Genomic DNA, 15,487 nt, shown 5'->3' with positions numbered 1-15,487 from the left:
AACCAGCAAGCCAAGACTGAACTGATACCTCTCCCAGCCGGTGGTAAAAAGCACAAAGCTTTATCTTTCATGACAACACGTCCAGGTCTTCTAAAACACTGCGTGAGGCCTATCTGTCTGTCTGTCTGTCTGTCTGTCGCACACACAAACACACACACACACACACGCACACACAGTCTACCCTCTTTGGCTTCATTTCTTCATCCAGTCCAAACCAGTTTCTGTTTATCAGTTGGACAGACGCAGCTCCAGTATAGAGAGAGCCAAAACATTATTCATGTGACCTCTCATCGGTTGTGTGTGTGGGAGGTTTTGTGTGTGTGTATAGTGTGTGTGTGTATAGTGTGTGTGTGGATACGGGAGAGAGTAGTGTAATCATGACTCAGAGCCAGGAGACGTACACGGAGTTCAAACCCTAAAGGCACGCTTCGTTTTCATGTTAATAGAAATACTCTCACGGGACTGTAAGAGTGACAATGTACTTATCTGACGGAACACAGACGCTGTTTCAGTAATGATATGACAGATCAGTAATTAAGTCAAACGTCTATTAGAATATAAACAGTAGGTTAATTAACGTGCAAGACAAAAAACAGTTGATAATTAAGATTTTTCAATTCGCTCCGTTCCGGCAAAAACTGGATACGGTTATCTTCATTAAGTGATTAAAATGTGCTGATGGGCTGTTCTGTGAGGACGCCTTGACCCCATACCACATATGACAAATCCCTGTTTAACCTATAAACACACACACACACACACACAATGCTGGTCTGGTTACGTCCCATTCTTGTTCCTTCTCCAATAAAGTGCATAAAACTGCTCTGAGAGACTGTGCATGTCACATGGAAGCCATTTCCCCTATATAAATACCAGCTGGAGTGAAAATAGCATTACTAAAAGAAACGATAAATTATAATTTTTCCCTTGATACGTTCAGTTCTCCAGTCCGCAGAGGGGAAGTAGGTCAGCAGCTCATGTGAGCTCTGTCGTACATCTGGTCCACTGCATGCGTAAAGGTCTGGAAGCCAAGGAGTCTCTGGAGCAGCAGACAGAAACGTGACCTGGAAGGTATGGGCCAAGTCCTACTCGGATGAGCCGTTGTGACTGTGTGTGCGTGTGTGTGTGTGTGCTGCACTCACTATAAAGGGAATGGCTCTCTTATCCAGTCTAGCTTGAGTTATCAGCATGGAGAGAGAGAGTGAGGGGGGGGGGGGGGGGGGGGGGGGGGAAGAAGAGGAAGAGGCAGCTGCTGCAGACAGAGAGAGGACTGAAACTGACTGGGTAGACAAGGGCCAGATGGATACTGTTACAGTTTCATTTAACCCCCCCCCGAAAAGCAGCAGATATCACACTCGTGCTCCTGTGGCATGACTTCATATTCAACAATAAACACACAAAACATAGCAGTGAGTTATTTATAAAATAAACCTTTATTTTATCAAAAGTAGATCATGACAGCATTAAGATCGGAACAATGTTGTAATGCACAGAAATGGAAATAACAGCGACAAAGTATATGAAAAACTAGTGCAAAAAACTCACAAATACAAAAATATATTGCACTTGGTATTCTGAAGTTAGAGGAGGAAGAAGTCATCTTTGAACAACATTCTCAATTTATTCATCTGTAAACATTTATCTTTTGTCATTTGCCATTCTTTTTTCGAGAGCTTTTTTAAACGTCTGCCTCTGGAAAATCTACAGCAAGAGGAGCTTTTTCTTTTTTTTTCTTTTTTTTTAGAGTTCAGGCCACAAAGAGCCGTCTCTACAGTTCAGAAACCAACGGGAGACTTGTGGTATTTCGTCTTGGTTGGTCACAGTTGTGCTTTTCAATATACCCTGTCTGGGCATATACCTGGTCATATTAACTCACACACACATACACGCACTCACACACACACACACACACACACACACGCAAGTAGAGCTGTGCTTTAAGCGCTTAAGGTTGTGAAGTGGCTTGTCGTTTACATTAGGCCTCCGATCAGCATCGCACACGTATTTCTAGGACTGAAGGATCTGCACTTGTTCACTCTCCTCCACTGCTGTCTCCTCTCATGTTTTACCTCGCAGTGGATTTCAGTTTAGCTCACAGGAAGACCGGCGAGGAGACGACGCGATCTCCACCTGAGGCCGAGTTCGTCGTAGTGGTGCCTCTAGCGCCGCGGTCGGAAAAAGAATCACGAGCTCACCGCAACCTGTCATTTAGCGGACGCCGGCGTTCGTCCCCGTTATAAATGTGCCATTTCGATTAAAGAGTACGATATCGTATACATCAGTGGACAGAATCGAGCGTATAGGCCTGTGGCGATCTGCGATATAAAACCACGAATAGAAAAAAAAAAACAGTAAGAAAGGTAGGTGTGCGCAAAATTCACTTTGAGGCAGGAGGATGCTTCTTATGACCGCTGTGTCAATTCTCCAACAGTGAGTTACCTTCTTGTCTTTTTTTGTCCCTCTCCATACTCGTTGGATGGTGGCAGAACTGTCAAAGAGAAAGAGAAGGACTTCTTCTTGAGCACAGGGTAGCAATCCTAGGTCGGAATCCGGCACGGCGCGCAATCCCCGCTCCGTGCCTAGGTCACCCGATACTCTCCCAGCTGACATTCCTGGGTCAGTCAGTATCTCCCCTTATTCATCATGATATATAATCTGGTGAGAAGTTGGCTATGCGGGCCTGAGCTGAGGGTGACGGTGTCTGGAGCCAGCGCCAGTGGATGGACGCCTTCTGAACTGCCGAGCTCTCTTCAGCGGGACGGACACGTGTCGGGTCTCCTGACGTCCTCGGCCCCACACACGTCCACAGGGTCGGGGTAAGGGTCAACCTGAGCGACACACACACACACACACACACACACATCAGCATTTTATAGGTTGGCTGGCTGAATAGCTGCACGGCAGTTTTCCTCATTAGGGGAGAGCGGGGTAAGTTGTCACGTGGGTAAGTCTCAGTAGCTTTATTTCTGAAACTAAATATTTTAGAGTCAAAAGTCCAATTACAAAAATGTTTACTTTCTTAATAAGAGTTTACCTATGTTGATTACAACAGTCCAAGTCAAAACACATAAAAGCAATTTGTATAGCTGAAAAGTAAATAATGAAAATCTTAGTGTTTTTCTTCTCATTTTTCTCTTCTAAAGGAATCAAAATAATTATGCACTGTGACGCATAAAAGCAAGGGTCAGCTATAACCTGATAATAAATTTGAATGGTTTAGTGAAGCTCTGTGCTCAGGGAAGGGACCTTTGTCAGGAATGCTTGGGTGGGGCATGTTGTCACATTGATTTCGGGGCATGTTGTCATAACTATCCAAATCCTTTTTTTGATTAGAAATAGCTTTACCGTCATTCTTTTCTGAATAAATTAGATTTTGGTACTTGCAAACAGCATGCTTGTCTATGTGACAACATACCCCGTCATGTGCGACAACATGCCCTGAAATGGGGTAAGCTGTCAAGTGGTATTTCATCAGTAATAACTTTTTCTTCCAGTAAATTATTCAAAATGTAAAAATGCCATTTTTTAGACAAGACCTTAATCTAGCTAGAAAAATACATATTGTATCTCAGTAGTAAGGCCCTGCGGAGAAATACACCACTGAGTAAAAAGTGTGACAACATGCCCCGCTCTCCCCTAATATGCACATTTTTGCAGCAAGTTGCTCCAAAATCTAATCAGATCATCTACTCTATAGGGGGGACCTGAGGTGTAAGTATGAAGTTTCTGTCATGTATTGTTCTTCAGTTATTGTGTTCACAAGAATGTGTCTCCACATACAGACACCATGATGACATACTGTACCATGGTGGAGGGATGTAAAAAGCATTTATTTATGTTTTTCCCTAAAAAGGATCATTTTTGCATGGTGAATGTTAAGACCATTGTCTAGAGTGCCCTCTATCCCCAATGAAATTCCTGTGGTTTATTGTGATAACCTGAAGCTAGAGGGATTCGTAGATGTCCTACCTGTTTTACCTATGTTGACCTTTACCTATATTCTACATTTTTAAATGGGTCTTGTAGTGGATAAGAAACAAGCTTTCTATCATCATTAGGTCCGACTGATTTGTGCGTCTACATATTGAAGAGTAAGACTTGATACTCAGCACCTTATCCATAACCACCACATCCTAATCCATTTCATAGGAGCCACTTTCAGGTGGAGAAACTCTCTTCTTCAGCTGAGAGGCTTGAAATGAGGCGGGACGTGACCCTGGAGGACGTTAGCAACTGGTCAGAAGTGCTGTCCAAGGCAGGACTGATAGAAACAAGAAGTCTGAGCAAAAATTGTTTTGGGTGAAACTGGTCACAGAGAGGTATTTGGAGAGGTATTTTTTAGATTTTTTTATTTTCTGTATCTGACATTGTTCTGATGATACAGCTATGCTGCTTCAGCGTTTTGCTCACTTCCTTGTTCTCATGTTTACATTTCCACCTAACGTCATAGACACGCACACGCTTGCCCTGTTAATCCAGTGAGGGCTTTCTAAATTCAAATGTTCAAATGTGTTTGGACAGGAACTACTTTTCATTCACAACATGACATTGTTGTAATGCTTTTTTTATCATACTTGTTGGATTTGAATGAAAGCAAATGACATCTAGAGGAAGGGAGATAAGTAACATGATATCCGTTTCTCTGATAACATCATAAAATCCACAGGAATTTTTAGAAGGGAGAGAGGGCGCAATGGAAAATGGGCTGAACATTCACTGTGGCCAGAATTATCCTTTAAAAGACACTATTAGGCATATTCTAATTTTACCTCATAAAGATTTATATCAGCCTAAAAAGGTGGTAAAGTGCAAATAAATAGGTAGATAAAAATTAGTTTAAGTGGGTTTACCCTCCACTACATCCCAGCTTAATTACATCTACAGCTTAATTATTTTTGTAACTCTAGTGTCAGAATATGGCTGCGTATGAATGTGTGTGTTTGCGTGTGTGCATGTGCGTCAACTGTACCTCTGAGTAGAGTGGCGGGGGCAGATATCTGAACTCTGTGATGTATGTTAGCAGAGATCCCTGGTCCTCTCCCTCCCCGTCAGACCTATCACAGCCCTGCAGGCAATCCTGCCTGTGCGCCTCTGATACTGCCAGATCACTGTAGCTTGGGGGTGCTGCAAAAACAATCATGAGGTGCAAATTAGAGAAATGGATCTTCCTGTGTGCGTGTGTGCGTGCGCTTGATACTGACGAGGCAAGCGTGTGTGTCTACGTACCCTCAGGTCTCTCTGGCAGGCCCAACCAGCTCAAATTGCTGCAGTTGCTGCTAATGCTAGAGGTCCGACTGGAGCAGGCGTGGAGAGGTATAGTCCCGATCACCAGTGGCAACGACAGAGACAAATTCAACCCCCCCGGGACGTCCACGTACACCTGAAGGAAGCGAGCGGAGAGAGAGAAGAAGAGAGAGAATATTTGGAAGGAGGATGGAAAGGGAGAGAAAAGAAAAAAAGTTGTTACTGGGCAGATCTTTTCACTGATACAATGTGACATCCAGGTCACTGAGTAGAGAGACTTCGACTTGTTCATATCATTCACATTCAGCACCTGGGGTAACTGAGTATTTTCACACATGCATGACCTACGCTGCATTAGACAAGGCAGGTAACCTATCAAACCAATCTGGCAGCATGTCTAGAAGACACTCGAACTCTTTCAGATAGCCTGCTTTGGGAATGACGCAGACGGTTGAAGGCACAGTATGATTTTGTGGTTCGTGCCGTTAGCGCACCAGCAGCTGCATGGGTTAAAATCCCAGCATGCATCATTCTGTAGCCTATGTTCTCTCCCTGCTGTATGTTGTCACAATAAAATAGATAGGTAAAGGATAGGTAACTGCCTCTGTACGTTCCCCTTACAATAACCTGTCATCTTAGCTGTTAAGTGATGAGAACATAGCCTATGTACCCTATGTTGAGTCATAGTAAGTTACTAGCATTATCTTAAGAAGACTGACCTTTTAGTAATAAAAAGTTGTTTGTTTTTTATTATATGGCTTGTAGATTCATACATTTTAAAAATGAAATATGAATTCAATATAGCTGATGTAGCAGGTTTATTTTTGGAGTGAGAGTGATATTTAGCTGTACACAGTCTCCCATCACCCTCCACCTTCACCTCCCATGGAAACACAGAAAATATTCCCTGCTACTTCAAAACAGCAGGATTTTTAGATCATATTTTGTATTCATTTTATCTCCACTTACGTATCACATCAAACTTGTGTACCATTTACCTTTAGAATTCAAATTTTCTCACTTTGGAGATAACACTACTATCACTCAACATAGTTCATGCTAAAGTGTTAGCACGAAGCACCAGAGCCAACGATCTATCGCGGACCCATGGATGATTTTGGTGTCTGTGTTCTCAGCGCGTAACAGGTAAGATGGCCGAATGGTTCTTTTAATCGTTGCAAAATTACTTGTACTCACCACGAGGGCATATTCTACTCGGATGATGGGACAGTCCAGGATGGAGGGGGATACTGGGGGAATCTTGAGCAGCTTGCCCTCCCAGCTCTGACTCTTGCCCTGGGGCAAAGAGTCCCCTCGCAGGTTGGACACCAGCTGCTGGATCTGCTTGCCCTTGCCTTTGGCGAAGAAGGTCTGGGTCTGGTACAGCGCGGCCTTGGGCACCACGACGCGGGACGAACAGTTCTCCACTTCGGCAAAGATTTGGATGGACTCACCTTGGAAACGGGGGAGAGAAGCGAGCGGGTCTGTCAGACGGAGAGGACGGCTGCAGATCGGCAGACCGGAGAAGAGCGGATCAGGGCCACGAAGGACCGGAAAGAGAGTTAGGAGAATGAGAAGGAGAGGTGCGTTCGTCTTACCTGGTGTGTAGCCCTTTCGCTCTATCTTGGCGCTGAGCGAGATCGGGCCTGAAGCACAGAACCAGCAGCACAGGGTCTTCTCCTTGGTACCAGCCTGTGGTGCCTGTTCAGATATCGGTACCGATCAGATTAACCCCTTTAACTACCATCAGAACAAGCTGAAAATGTTACGTTCAGTCCCTAAAACACATAATCATGCGCCTTGCCCTTACCAGCAGCAACGGTGTGTTGATGTCGATGTGTTCGAAGACAATGAACTCCTTCTTCACTTTAACAGGGAGCAGCCACGGACGGTGCAGTTCCGCTTTGACCCAGTACCTCACACTACCATGCTTCCCTTCAAAGGAAGTGGCCAGGGCCCTAATAGAGGACAAGAGGGGGGGAGGACGGAGGGGCATTAGGGTTTTAAGGAAGTGAGCGGTCGGGGTGGTCTGTGTTTGTGTGTGTGTGTGTCAGCTACGACTTACATCTGTGGCAGGTTGAAGCTGAAAGCAAATTCGTGCAAGCCTGTATGGAGAACGGTCAGGCCTTCCTCCGGACAGTCCTCGTCTGAAAGACAGGAGAACACACACTTTCTATACACACGTACAGGACGGTTCAGTCAGACCAGCCTTATTCCTTGAGACCACTTCGCCCCTAATGACTGATTTCCAACTTAGGGGCTTGTACACACCAATACAACACAATAATGCTGCTTTTGCCTGAAAACACGACATTCAGTCTGTGGCATTCGTATGCAAAAACACTTGGGAAGGACACAATACTTAGAAATAGAAATAGAAAAATCATCGAGCTTTGTGGAATACAGACAACTGTAGAATTTGTAACTCGAATAATCATATCAAAAACTATTCATCTCGGGTCAAACAAAACAAGCACTCGCACTTGGATTTATAAACTTTTTTTTGTACTGATTATTAAAACAATACACAGCGTAATTACACTGCAAATTGGCGTCAGTTCAGAGAGCAGACGAGTACAGAGCTGCCATAAAGCGGCACACCCTGAGACAGAAAAGAACATGACCTCGTTCTACTTCCTCATTTCGACTGTTATTGTTTGCATTTAACATTTAAATGGAGCTCAACCCTGCTGAACTTCAGCTTCCTGCCACCTCAGCACTCGCTCTATTTCATCTTGCATCTGTGGTGTGTTTGTGTCTGTCTGCGTGTGCGTGTGCATATGTGTCTGGTGCCAGAGCTGTCATAAACAGCTAGCGTGTGAGTCAGTGTGTGTACGTGTGTGTGTGTGTGTGTGTGAGTGTGCGTGCTGTCAAGTAACCGGCAACATAGAGAAAGCAGGAGCAGACCGGTATGAACCAGAATGAGCAGCCTCCTTCAGCTGGATACTCCAACGCATGCACTACAACTCGGCCTCCCATTGGAGGAAAGGCGACATAAATTACTGCTCGGGCTGCCATTGGTGCGCTCCTGACAAGCCCCTGCCCACATTTGTATGGCCATGTGGTCTGTGGCATTGGAGGATGGAGGAAGAGAGAGGAAGGGTGTTGCACACTCAAAACACTGAACGACAGGTAGAAAGGCAATTCTCACAAAATAGCAGAGACTTAGAATAAATGAAGACAGACAAAAGATCAGGTACATTCACTTGTGTTTAATCATTAACCGTCATCAGCATTTGCACATTAGAATCACATACAATCACAATCAATATAATATTTTCATTCTTTTGTTTTAGTACAATTACAGTCAGAAGATTTAACAAATTCAGAAAGTGAAGCAAGATTGTCCAGCCTGATGTCCAGAAGAACAGAAATCTATTGTCCATATGATTTCACCTTATTAAAAAACATGACAAAAATAAAATCTACACCTGTGACCCCAACATTACTATGATCGAACACCCCTGAATAAACAAAACATTAATATAATATATATGGTTCATGCTCAGTCTGTAGCTAGAAAAACTAAGAGAAAACAGTAACAAGTTTTAAATAGATAACATTCATATTGCCGAAGTGCTTGTTGAGGACAATCTTCTTCATAGTCTTGATGTCTTATCTCGAAAGAATGTTTGTTCACCAAGAGAAGCACATAGTCTGCCTAAACGTGTCTGTTAGTCACTGACTGAGGTGGTTGTATCCATCTCAAGTGACATTTGTTTCCATCAACAGTGGTTTGAAGGCATGGGATGCTTTGCAAATGTTTCAGGGACTACAATGGCAGCAGAACATTGGGAAAGTTTGGAAAAGTGGACTGTCACTTTTTCCCAGGAGGTGTGATGTTATTGTAGACACATAACAATCCGGCCTGATCACAGAGAGAGAGAGGGGGAGAGAGAGGGAGAGAGAGGGAGAGAGAGAGAGAGAGAGAGAGAGAGAGAGAGAGAGAGTGGCTGGTCCTCCCTCCCCTCCCTCCCTCTCTGGCTGCCAGTTTCTGAACAGGTTTGAACCGCTTCTAACAAAGGGAGTTGCCTGAACTAGCCTACTTCAGGATGTCATCAGTGAAAAATGCTTCTACCACAGCAGTAACCATCAAAATTATATATTTGGACTTAAAACGCTTTGGTTAAAGTGTATTTTGGCCCATTACTTTGAGCTTTTTACATATTGATTGCTACTTTTCTAGAGGCAACAGTGATGTCAACAGAGGCTACTGGCTATATTAACTCACACGACGGCTGTCACTTTTGTAATGATTACTCAGAAGTAATATTACATGTAAATAAAATGCCTTGTCGACAATGTGTCGCATTTTGCAGTTTCATTTGCGGTGAAAGAAGAGCACCTATCTATAGCATGGAGGATCAGCTGTCGCATCAGCACCACTATCCTGGACGGTCTCATGTTTTGAGGCGCTGTTTTATATGCAGGAACACAGACATAGCAGTGTATGCAGACTTCATATGCCACCACATAAGGAAAAGTTCTCTAACAAACTAACCAGTAGACTAATCAGCTTCTATCAAAATGAAGTAGTCTAATCATCTGACTTGCATCACTTCAAACACTGCGACAGCAACAATTTGACCACTGTTTTTGCCACAGTAAAATGTGCATGGTGGTAATTGGCCCTTACCTCTCTCCTCTCCTATTAAGGTGTCGTAATGGTGCAAGTATTCCACCTCCTCGGTGTAGTTTTGAGTGTAGGCAGTGTTTGCTCCGGCGTTACGGGACTCGGTCCATCGGACCTTGGCGACTCCTCGGGCGGTTATGTTGAGGCTTTTCACTCGCACGTCCCCCGTCACCTCCACCACCACCCGCCCCGAGACCGAGTCGCCGCCGGAGAACACCGGCATGTTGTTCTCATTCAAACTGTCAAAGTAGATCGCCACGGCCCTCACTTTGCCCAGTACCATGATGGCTTTTAAAAAAAAAAAAAAAGTGTCTACAAAGGCGAAGTTACGGAAGGACCTGTAGGGCACAAAGGCATGCGCCTCGCCCCCCGGCTGCCCAGCGCACAGCTGGGTCAGTGGCTCCGTCGGCGGTGTCTCATCTGGGGCTTCTTCTCGGGTTCAGACGCAGCTGATAGTCGCTTCATCACACTTCTCCTGCTCAGCCTCCCCGGTCTGTAGTGCGGTCTGGTTCCCAGGCGCTCCTGTCTTAAAGAGTCGGTGCGCAAAAACAACCTCACTGAGCATGTGCGTGGAGTCCAGCCCTCTGGTGAATGAGAGCTGAAGCCATGGCCTATTAGAAATAATCAGAAATACATGATTTAGTCGCTCTGTGATGTTATGTGCGTTAGTTGGGTATGGCAAAGTGTGCCTAATTGAGTCAGAGATTTATCTTGTAGTTTTTATTTATAATATTATTTATAAATATAATAATATTTATAATGGAGAGTAAAGATCAAGCAAAAAAAAAAAAAATGCCAGAAATGTATTTGGAAGCCATATCTTCAAAAGAGGCAATGTTGCTTCTAAGCCGGTTGGTAGCCTATACGTCCAATAATTTATCACATCAGCAAATAATAATAACCTGTCAGTCATCAGTCATTATTCCACTTTGTCCCCAGAGATTTGGTGGATGTCGGGTTTGGAAGTATTGGTGGCAAATGATATTAGATGCAAGGACTTTATTAGATGCATAGGCCTATATACAGTATGTTAAATTTTTACTGATGCATGTAGTATTTCTCAGCATTTGCTATACTTTGACATCTACTTTTTGTGTTGGCGAATAAAGATAAAGTTTTGTCTAAAAATGTCATTGTTTTTCAATTATTAATGCAAAAAGGATTTGCAAATTGCAAAAAAAAAATGCTAGTTGTCTTGTAAAGCACACTCTATAAACCTAATAACCAATTCAACACTTAGGCTACCTGTGCCCCTTGTCAGTCTAATCCTAACTTTGGCAGCACTGAACCTTAACATCGCACAATTTCACAACTCACCACTCCTATATCACTTCCCATTGTCAGTATGAACATGTATTTGCCCAGACTAGACTTTTGGGAAAATGCCCATGACTGGGACATAAAGTTTAAGGTAAGTTTAAGGGTCATAATCAGTTTGAATTTGAGGGATGAAAAACACAAAAAGAACTTTACTTAACCTCATTTGACTAGTAAGGAAGTTACTATTACCAAAGATAGACACAGCCACAATGTAACATGCAAGAGTGTGAAATCACTCTAGACTACGCAAAAGCTCAGGAAATGAATCATTGCAGTATGTAATGACAGTAATGGGGATACCCAAAAGTTCAGTGGGGCATTTGGCAAAGACAGCGTCATAACTGACACTTTACAGTCCCTAAATACATTGGGAAGGGTCCACATTGTCTATGATAGTGTTTGTTTTCCCCTTTATCATCTCCCCATCACAACTCTCAGGGAGTCTGGGGTTTCTCCAAGGATGAACCATCTTCTGTCCTAATTTTACTAACTGTATCTTATCTAGTAAGGCTGCCTCTCCAACATATTACAGCATTAAGCAAAACAGCAGCCTGAATATTTTGGTTGAATGCACGCATGGGAGAATTTTGACATCAAATGGTCTCAGTTTCCTTAGGAAGAAGAGTTTTATTTGTGTGTTTTATAGACAAAACTGTATTCTTTGTCCGTATAGACTCCTTTATACCTATAAGAGGTTTGTTTCTATGCTCTTCTTCCTGAAAATCTACATTGTATGTTCCTTTGCTTTGCTTACATTGAAGCTGTTTGTCATGAGAGATGTATTCTACAACAGGATGAATCATCAGTATTTCTGCAGGTTACCACTGCGTTACTTTCAGCAGGGCTTAATGTGAATTAGAAGGGGATTATTCCTGTATCCTGGGGAGCACCAGTACTTCTCAAGAGACAGGCTGATATTTGGCTAACCTACTGTACAGGGACCTATTGGTAAAGTAGTCCAAAAGACATTTGATATAGAGCCATAAAGGTGGGCATGTGTTGTATTGAAGGCACTGAAAAATGCGAAATGGGAAGTGTCACCAACTCTCTATTACTTTCTGTAGGAAAACTGAAGTAGGTCTTGATGTCAAGACTTTTGGAAAGGAATAATCGACACAATTTCCACCATCATTCACAAAGAAATCCCTATACGCCCAGAGATTTGTATTCTTGGTCTTATTCCAGAAGCATTGTCCCTAAGAACTCATGAAAGTAAGTTGGTTAACCTTTGCTTAATACAAGCGAAACGTCTTATTGCCAGACACTGGAAAAGTGTTTGCTGTCCATCTTTGAACCTTTGGATTAATGAGCTTTCTTCTTGCATAGCGATTGAAAGGCTTACTTACACAATCAAACAAAAAAGTCATATTTTTCATAAAATATGGGATTCATTTCTTACATTTTTGGAATCAAGACCTGATATCCTAACTTCGTAAATTTGAAATTTACCAAGTGAGACTGTACACCCTTTTTTCTTCCCTTTTTTTTTTGAAATTTATTTATCTATTTATTTTTTCTCTCTAATTGATATGCAGGCATATATGTATGCATTTATGCATGTGGATATATGTGTATATGTATATAAGTAATTTATGTTCATTATTATTATTATCATTTTGTAAACTATCATCATTGTTTTGATCTATACCGATGGCTCAGAGTTCATGGGGGGGCGGGTGGGAGGGAGGGAAGTTGTTTCGAGGGAGACTTGAATGATGCAACCAACTCATTTTGGAAAGGTGATGTACCATGTTCAAAATCAATAAAGATATGGGATACAAAAAAAAAAAGTAGGTCTTGATGTTGACTTAGTTGATTTCTCAGTTGCTCCACGGTAAATCTGAAAAACACTTCTCTGAGGTAAGGGCAACATGTTCTTTTGCCGGGGTTTTTCTTGGGACTGGAACTGAGGTTTTGGGTGATAGAGGGACAACAGACTGAGATAATGGCAGAGAGAACACATAATGTCACAGAGTTGGTCTGTACACCTCCTCACAGCCATTAGCTTTACCCCATGGACCAGCTGTTTTTCATGTTCTAATTTTTCTATGTCGACTGCAGACTGTGTGAACTGTGTGAGGTTAGGGGAGGAGTGGTGGGAGTGCAAATATCAGCATGTTCAGTCACTGATATGGCAGAGCGGAGCAGCCACTGTGGGGATGAAAAATCATGAGAATCTCACCTGGCCATGTTCATGCTGAAGTAGAGGAAGATGAGGAAGAAAGAGGAAAAAAAGAAAACACTTCATCACAAACTCCTGGAATGCATTGAACATCACAGACTGATGATATCTAACAGTGTCAGAGTATCTGAGGGTGGAATTTTCCTTTGAGTGCTCAGTCAATAAAGTCAAATAAGTGTGATTATTTGCCTTACTCTCATTGTTTAAGGGGAAATCTGGTTCTGTAGGCCAGCAGTCCTCAAACTGTGGCCCGGGTCGCCATGTAGCAGCAAAATCAAGATGAGATAAAGTTCATTATGGCTCTCTAACCTCATTTATCCAAACCCCTGCTGAATGGATATTACTCAGGAGACTGAAATGTTTGGGACATTACAAGTATAATGTTTCACTTTGTTGTTCGGGAAACAAACCTGTCAGTTTCTGATCTGGTCTGTTCTGGTTTCAGGGAAAGTCAACCGGCTGAGGCAGCAGACGACACGTGAGTCTCAGGGGCGGAGCCGTCGTTACAGAAGTGAGGGGGAGAGGCTTGGCTCAACACGTTTTTTTTGTACCAGCTTTGTGGAATGAACCTGCCCAATTACATTTTTGGTTGGACTACCATTGTTTTGGACTACCATTTGAAACGAGTATCCCCTACATACATACTACGACTCTTAGATAGAGAGCTGGTAAATTAAAGCTGTTAAAACATGACTTAGCTATCAAACCAAATGCCGTACACAAGTCAACTTACGTTTCTTGATTTTACTAAAAATCAGTTGTTTGCTGTCTTTTTGCTGGCATGCTGAACATTTTAACTACCTCTTAACAGTGTTGATTTAGAAAGGATTTATTTCTTTTCCTTACCTCCTTCCCCAGAGAGCAAGCCCAGGGCATAAAGCCGCTATAGACCAAACCAAACTCTTTCTCCATCCTGCTCCTCCTCCTCCTCCTCCTCAGTGTCCTTCTCACGCTTCCAGAGGAGCAGGAAGGACAAGGATGAGTGAGAAGGTGGATGGACAGGGAAGAATTAGGAGGAGAAGCCTGAAGCATGGAGAGACAAGAGTGAGGAGGATAGAGAGAGAAGGTTGAAGGAGGAGAAGCAGGTTTGGAAAAGGAATACTGTGGAGGAGGAGGAGGAGGAGCAGGATGAAGATGCAACGGGGTGATAGAAGAGGGAGAGGGAGGGATAAGAGTGAGGAGGGTGGAGAGGGAGGATTGTGGAGGAGGAGTAGGACGGAAAAGGAAGAGGTGAGCTGGAGGGGATGAGGGAGGAATAAAACAGAGAAGAAGAATTGAGAGGGAAGATTGAGGAGCAGAAGCAGGTTCTCAACCATGTGCCATTGAGGCCCAAGAGTCTGCAGGTTTTAATTCCAACCAAACACACTACAGCAGCTCATTTCACTGATTTGCACACCTTCAACCAAAGAGGTAATCAAGTGAGAACAGCTGGTTTAGTGCTTGGTTGGAATGAAATGAACCTGGCGCACTGCAGGACCGTCCCACCGACCTCAGACCGTTCTGCTGCTGAGAACGCAGACGACACACAGAATTACAGTATCAGTGTATTTCATCAACATTAGATGGGTGACATGACATCCAGCATCCCTTTCATGACCCCTGTCCTTCTGAACTTGAATCAGTCAGACCAAGAAATCACGTGGACTGTGAGAAGTGCGTGGGCTTGCAACATGGGGAAATTGACAACAAAGAACATCAGTGTTTGTGGTGTGTCTCTATGTGTCTCTTCCACATCCTATATATTGTCTGACTTTAGAGCAAGATATAACGGAGCTGTCCTCTTACCTGTTTTTCATAGTAGTCATCTAACTCACATAGGTTCCCTGTAGGGCAAAGACTAGTAGAAAGTACCAAAATATCCTACTCAAGTAGACCTAGTTTCGGATACAATTCTTATCAAGAGCCTACAAAATTTGTATTCTGTAATTGATGGGATTTAAGTACAATTCTTCAGTCAAGACTTAAAGTAATAATCTGTAACTTTTCCATGTAAATAAATGTCAATTTTGCTTCTCTCTATCACTGATTGATACCATACAATAGTGATTCAACCTTCATGAAAGCCTTTACATTTGTTGTCCTAAACACCAAAGAGCGGGTCCCTCTTT

At 43.1% G+C, this 15,487-nt stretch overlaps 1 protein-coding gene across 1 annotated transcript; it reads right to left on the bottom strand.

Moving 5' to 3' along the window:
* Positions 1-1,717: 1,717 nt before the first annotated feature.
* On the bottom strand, positions 1,718-10,385 carry LOC139911161 (arrestin domain-containing protein 3). Its single transcript, XM_071898679.2, has 8 exons — positions 9,881-10,385; positions 7,310-7,391; positions 7,055-7,202; positions 6,843-6,945; positions 6,442-6,698; positions 5,227-5,380; positions 4,970-5,124; positions 1,718-2,828 (listed from the first exon to the last, which is right to left on the bottom strand). Exons 1-8 carry the CDS (start codon positions 10,158-10,160, stop codon positions 2,751-2,753), a joined length of 1,257 nt encoding a protein of 418 aa, XP_071754780.1. The 5' UTR covers positions 10,161-10,385; the 3' UTR covers positions 1,718-2,750.
* Positions 10,386-15,487: the final 5,102 nt, after the last annotated feature.

This window comes from Centroberyx gerrardi, chromosome 2 (assembly GCF_048128805.1).
Source record: "Centroberyx gerrardi isolate f3 chromosome 2, fCenGer3.hap1.cur.20231027, whole genome shotgun sequence".
In the NCBI taxonomy this organism is placed as follows: Eukaryota; Metazoa; Chordata; class Actinopteri; order Beryciformes; family Berycidae; genus Centroberyx; species Centroberyx gerrardi.
Note: the sequence above shows the minus strand (reverse complement) of the source record. Positions and strands in the feature narration are given on the sequence as shown.

What these genes read in the sequence shown, in the direction of transcription:
- LOC139911161 (XM_071898679.2), bottom strand. Translation starts at nt 10,160, where the DNA reads ATGGTACTGGGCAAAGTGAGGGCCGTGGCGATCTACTTTGACAGTTTG. An exon ending in CTTAATAGGAGAGGAGAGAG is followed by an intron (nt 7,392 to 9,880) that starts GTAAGGGCCAAT and finishes CCTGTCTTTCAG; the next exon opens with ACGAGGACTGTCCGGAGGAA. An exon ending in GAGTAGAATATGCCCTCGTG is followed by an intron (nt 5,381 to 6,441) that starts GTGAGTACAAGT and finishes CGCTTCCTTCAG; the next exon opens with GTGTACGTGGACGTCCCGGG.